This window comes from Asparagus officinalis, chromosome 6, assembly GCF_001876935.1.
Source record: "Asparagus officinalis chromosome 6, Aspof.V1, whole genome shotgun sequence".
Taxonomy (NCBI): domain Eukaryota; kingdom Viridiplantae; phylum Streptophyta; class Magnoliopsida; order Asparagales; family Asparagaceae; genus Asparagus; species Asparagus officinalis.
The window spans coordinates 2,187,701-2,193,278 of record NC_033799.1 but is presented as its reverse complement, the minus strand read 5'-3'; the positions used below and the strand labels follow the sequence as shown (position 1 = coordinate 2,193,278).

The 5,578-nt window shown below is 41.5% G+C and overlaps 1 protein-coding gene across 1 annotated transcript in view; it reads right to left on the bottom strand.

Annotated features, from left to right (window-relative positions):
- The window catches only part of LOC109844715, an 11,104-nt gene extending 6,878 nt beyond the window's left edge, over positions 1 to 4,226 (bottom strand). Inside the window, exons 1-3 of the mRNA XM_020413830.1 lie at positions 3,300 to 4,226; positions 3,040 to 3,222; positions 2,786 to 2,971 (exon numbers count right to left, since the gene is read on the bottom strand). Of these exons, the coding sequence (XP_020269419.1) occupies positions 2,786 to 2,971; positions 3,040 to 3,222; positions 3,300 to 3,411 (481 nt within the window). The 5' untranslated portion in view covers positions 3,412 to 4,226. The remainder of the gene's footprint in view (positions 1 to 2,785; positions 2,972 to 3,039; positions 3,223 to 3,299) is intronic.

Genomic DNA, 5,578 nt, shown 5'->3' with positions numbered 1-5,578 from the left:
TGTGAGCAACGCATTTATCAAATTCTGCGGTAAATTCGGGATTAAGGACGTTTCGTCGACTGCTTATAACCCTACGGCCAACGGATTGGCAGAAGCTTTTAACAAGACCATCATCAAAATTCTGGCAAAATTGGTGAAAACCAATAAGCGAGATTGGGACGACAAACTCGGCGAAGCTCTCTGGGCTTATCGTACGACCGTCCGCACGCCTACCGGAGCCACCCCGTATGCTTTAACGTATGGGTGTGAAGCCGTTCTTCCATTGGAAGTGCAGATTCCTTCTCTCCGTATCGCTCTCGTAACGGGAATAACGACGGAAGAACATCATCAGAAACGTCTCGAGGAATTAGAGATGTTAGATGAGAAACGCTTGGAAGCTCAACAACAAATCGAGTTTTATCAAGCTAGAATTTCTCGGGCTTTCGATAAAAAGGTCCGACGACGAAGCTTTAAAGAAGGAGATCTAGTCCTCGCTGTCCGAAGACCTATGATTCTCACTTCTAAGAAGAAAGGCAAATTTGAACCTAAATGGGAAGGACCGTTTGTAATAGAAACAGTCTATTCAAATGGTGCTTATCGTTTAATTACCCAAGATGGCAACAAATTGATGATGCCAATAAATGGGAAGTTCCTGAAAAAATATTATCCGTAATATATTCAGGATAACCTGTGTAAAGCGGGAAGTTCCTAGAGAATCCTATATAGGATATAACCTATGTAAAACGGGAAGTTCCTAGAGAATCCTATATGGGATATTTCAGGATAACCCGATATCAGTTGATTATTCTAACTAAAAACTGATTATGCGAATGATATGTTCTTAATTGTTATAAAAATAATTAAGAACCTTTTATTACTTTTGTTGAGATGAGATTTAATGACAATTAATCTTTCCTCACAAAACCTTGTAATATGATCATAGAAGATGAGATTCAATAATTTGTAATCTCATACTATGAAACCCCCACCGGTCGGATTAATCAATGATCATCAGTCTGTATCAGTCGGCAAATTATTTCATATTAAATGTTTGAAGTCAAAATTTCTCACCGAGTAGTTTGTGCAAATCAACAAACCCATTGTTATTTGTACCCTACTCCTATTCCTCACCTGGTCAAACCTTTAAATAGTTAGGACCACAACCAAAATCCCCTCTCGATTCGTTCCATGAACGAGAGGTCTACAAATTGAATGATCTAACCTTCTTGCAGTTAAGATCATCTCAAAACTCCCACTTGGTCAAACCTTACTACAGTTAGGACCACAGCCAAAATCTCCTTTCGATTCATTTTGCGAACGAAAGATCCACTTTCGAATTGAGTAATCAAACCTTACGACAGTTAGGATTATTCAGGTCAATCCAGATTCTCTAAGTGAAGATCCCACTTCGAGTTTATTCCAGGAGATAGAATATAAAATTCTTCTTCTCCAATTCTGGGTTTATCTCTACCAACAAACAAGAGATCAGGAGATAGAATATAAAATTCTTCCTCTCCGATTCTGGGTTTATCTCTACCAACAAACAAGAGACCAGGAGATAGAATATAAAATTCTTCCTCTCCAATTCTGGGTTTATCTCTACCAACAAACAAGAGACCAGGAGATAGAATATAAAATTCTTCCTCTCCAATTCTGGGTTTATCTCTACCAACAAACAAGAGACCAGGAGATAGAATATAAAATTCTTCCTCTCCGATTCTGGGTTTATCTCTACCAACAAACAAGAGACCAGGAGATAGAATATAAAATTCTTCCTCTCCAATTCTGGGTTTATCTCTACCAACAAACAAGAGACCAGGAGATAGAATATAAAATTCTTCCTCTCCAATTCTGGGTTTATCTCTACCAACAAACAAGAGACCAGGAGATAGAATATAAAATTCTTCCTCTCCAATTCTGGGTTTATCTCTACCAACAAACAAGAGACCAGGAGATAGAATATAAAATTCTTCCTCTCCAATTCTGGGTTTATCTCTACCAACAAACAAGAGACCAGGAGATAGAATATAAAATTCTTCCTCTCCAATTCTGGGTTTATCTCTACCAACAAACAAGAGACCAGGAGATAGAATATAAAATTCTTCCTCTCCAATTCCGGGTTTATCTCTACCAACAAACAAGAGACCAGGAGATAGAATATAAAATTCTTCCTCTCCAATTCCGGGTTTATCTCTACCAACAAACAAGAGACCAGGAGATAGAATATAAAATTCTTCCTCTCCAATTCCGGGTTTATCTCTACCAACAAACAAGAGACCAGGAGATAGAATATAAAATTCTTCCTCTCCAATTCCGGGTTTATCTCTACCAACAAACAAGAGACCAGGAGATAGAATATAAAATTCTTCCTCTCCAATTCCGGGTTTATCTCTACCAACAAACAAGAGACCAGGAGATAGAATATAAAATTCTTCCTCTCCAATTCCGGGTTTATCTCTACCAACAAACAAGAGACCAGGAGATAGAATATAAAATTCTTCCTCTCCAATTCCGGGTTTATCTCTACCAACAAACAAGAGACCAGGAGATAGAATATAAAATTCTTCCTCTCCAATTCCGGGTTTATCTCTACCAACAAACAAGAGACCAGGAGATAGAATATAAAATTCTTCCTCTCCAATTCTGGGTTTATCTCTACCAACAAACAAGAGACCAGGAGATAGAATATAAAATTCTTCCTCTCCAATTCTGGGTTTATCTCTACCAACAAACAAGAGACCAGGAGATAGAATATAAAATTCTTCCTCTCCAATTCCGGGTTTATCTCTACCAACAAACAAGAGACCAGGAGATAGAATATAATCAAGAGGTTTCTTAAAACTCTCAAATCGCGATCCTTTGGAGAGAATACGATCAACCATAGAATTCAAAAAGGAGATGAAGCCGTCGAGATCAGAGCAAATGCCGGCTTTATCCGGATCCTCGTCTGCTAACAAAGCTCGGATGCGATCTGATAATGATGATGAAGGAACTGCGATGAAGGCAAATAGGTCAGTACAGGACATATATATACATACAAAACAACAAACTAAGACATACCAAGTTCGATGGAAGAACCTTCAGCATGACTTAGTTCACCCGAGGATGGTAACCTGATTTCCGGAACAACCAAGGTTGATTCAGGAATGGTAGCTGTTGATGCACCCGCTACATCAGAGGCTTTTTCAATTAAAGCTTCAGAAGACGGCGGGTCCAAGCTAAGAGGCTCTTTAAGAGTTGATTCTACAAACGAAGGAGTTACAATGAGCATAATGAGATGTTAACCCAAAATTTGAAACAAAATTATGGGTAAAATGTACCAGCAATAGGCATAACATCAGCCGACGTACCAACGCCTTCAGTTGGTCTCGCTTTTGTTGCGACCGGACTAATCTGGGGAGTGACAGTGACTTCTATCATCATAGGGTCCATAGGAGTAGAAGGTTGAGGCTCAAGAACTGATGATTGCAAATCAACCTCAGTTCCTGCCCATGGCACGAGTTCGCTACCCTCTGGCCGATCAGACGTTCCAGTAATTATAGTAGTATCAGCTCCAGCAGTTGGTCCTATAATTCAGACACTTATATGATTAATCAAGTCAAAATATATACGTATATATATATGTGGAGTTCACAGAACCAAAGTCTTACTCTCAGAAGGACCGGCTTCCGTTGAACCAATTCCAACATCTGAGCCGATAGTTGCATCAGAGGCTTTCTCTAACAGAGAATCAAGGATTTGTTGATGGTCGTCCTCTGAGATATTAAAGTCGAAATTATTAAAATCATCGACTTTGGTGGCATGGGTAGCTTCTCCTTCAATAGGCTCGTGCATCGGGATGTCTAAAGAACATGAGGAACCATAAATAACATGTAAATTTAGACGAATCTGCCCAAGACAAAGATCGATTTTACCTTCATTGGTCGGGGCTGATTCGAGAGCTCCACTACTGGTACCTGCTTCTTTTAATTTGACTAAAAGGAGAGAAAGCGCACAGGTCATTAGAGGAGGCACACGGTCCGACTCATTCATTTCTCGGATTTCTCTTCCGAGAGGAGAAAGATCAGTACCTGTGTCCGCAGCTGATGGATCAACGTCAGGAGTGGGTGGAACATCAGCCGATCCTTCCTTCAGAGCATCATGCATTTGTTGGACGAAGCTTGTTTCCTCAATTTCCATACCTCCGGGAGAAGCAGCATCAGCTGGCAATTCTCCTTCCTCTCGACTCCCTGCAGAAGTTGAACATGAAATAAGTTTGAACGTCAAAAAGTGTAAAAGCTATAAAAACAAATCGTTACCTTGCTCATCAGAAGAAGCACTACGACCAGACGCCTCTTCTACAGCAGGAAGATGAACGCGCGGTTTAGAAACAGCTTTCTTCTGTTTCTTCAGAGGGCGTGCACCAGAACCTTCATGACGATGTTTGGTGCGTAACTCAGCTCGGGGAGAAACTTGAGTTTGAGCTTGAGTAGAAGTTCGAGATATTTGCCGACGAATGAGAGGCACCATATCCTCTTCATCCTCTTCGTCGCAACTAAGAACTTCTACCGTCATCCGGTTAGGATGTTCCATGACGACTCTTTCCTTACGTTTCTTTGGAGCAGCTTGTGGTTGGGTCGGAGCGACAGAAGGCCTTACAAGTCCTCTATCAAAGAATGAATCGGGAAGGCCAGATACTTCCTCAGAACTTGATTCATTCTCGTCTTCCCCTTCTGAAGTTTCGGTTGCTTCACTATCAAACTCCTCTTCACTATCAACTGGGAGAGCCGGTTCCTTTCCTTTCCTTGATGATTCAGCAGCCTCTTTTCCTCGAGGCGACATCACAGCTTCACGAGGCGGTTCTGTTGCTTGTCGTGGAGCTATTTCCTCCTCTGAGTCTGATATCCTCCTACGTCGAGTGGCAATATTGGTGGCTATCAGCCATTTGCAGAAGAGAAAGGTCATCCTTAGGGGCGGCGCCTCTAAAGGAAGATCAAATTCAACATTTGTGCAGCCAGCAATGCTCCAGAACCAAGCCCTCGCACCATCGATAAGTCCACCTCGAAAGCTAAGGTGGCGGTTTGGATTGCCGACATATATCTGATCATACCCGAATTGACGGGCGAATCGACATGGGAGATAGGGTTCAATGTGGCAAACATCCCTTACTCTGAAGAACAGATATCCAGGTCGAATATTCATCAACCATCTGAAGCACCCGACATCCAAGATAGTGCGATTCTGCCTTGGGTCTTCAGCATCTACTAAAGTAGTATTGTAGGTACCGGAGAATTGAGGGAAGCAGGGGAAGAATTCCCAACACTTGTGAATTTTAAACTGCCTCGTTATGTCGGGTTCTTGATGCCTGATCCATTTGCAATTCTCGAGATTCTGCAACAGAGGGATGCTAGAATTTGCCGTCTCAGGAGCTTCCATTAAATCTGGTCGATGAAGTACTAACCAGGTCATCAGATAAGTATAAGGTAGCTCCAGCTTCGGAACGGACAGACTGGCAGAGGGTTTCTTTTTCTCCTGAGTAAACACGGAGATTAATTGCCGTAATCCACTATGAATATCGGCCACCATAGCGGGAAGCAAAGATAATTTGCGACCTGTAACT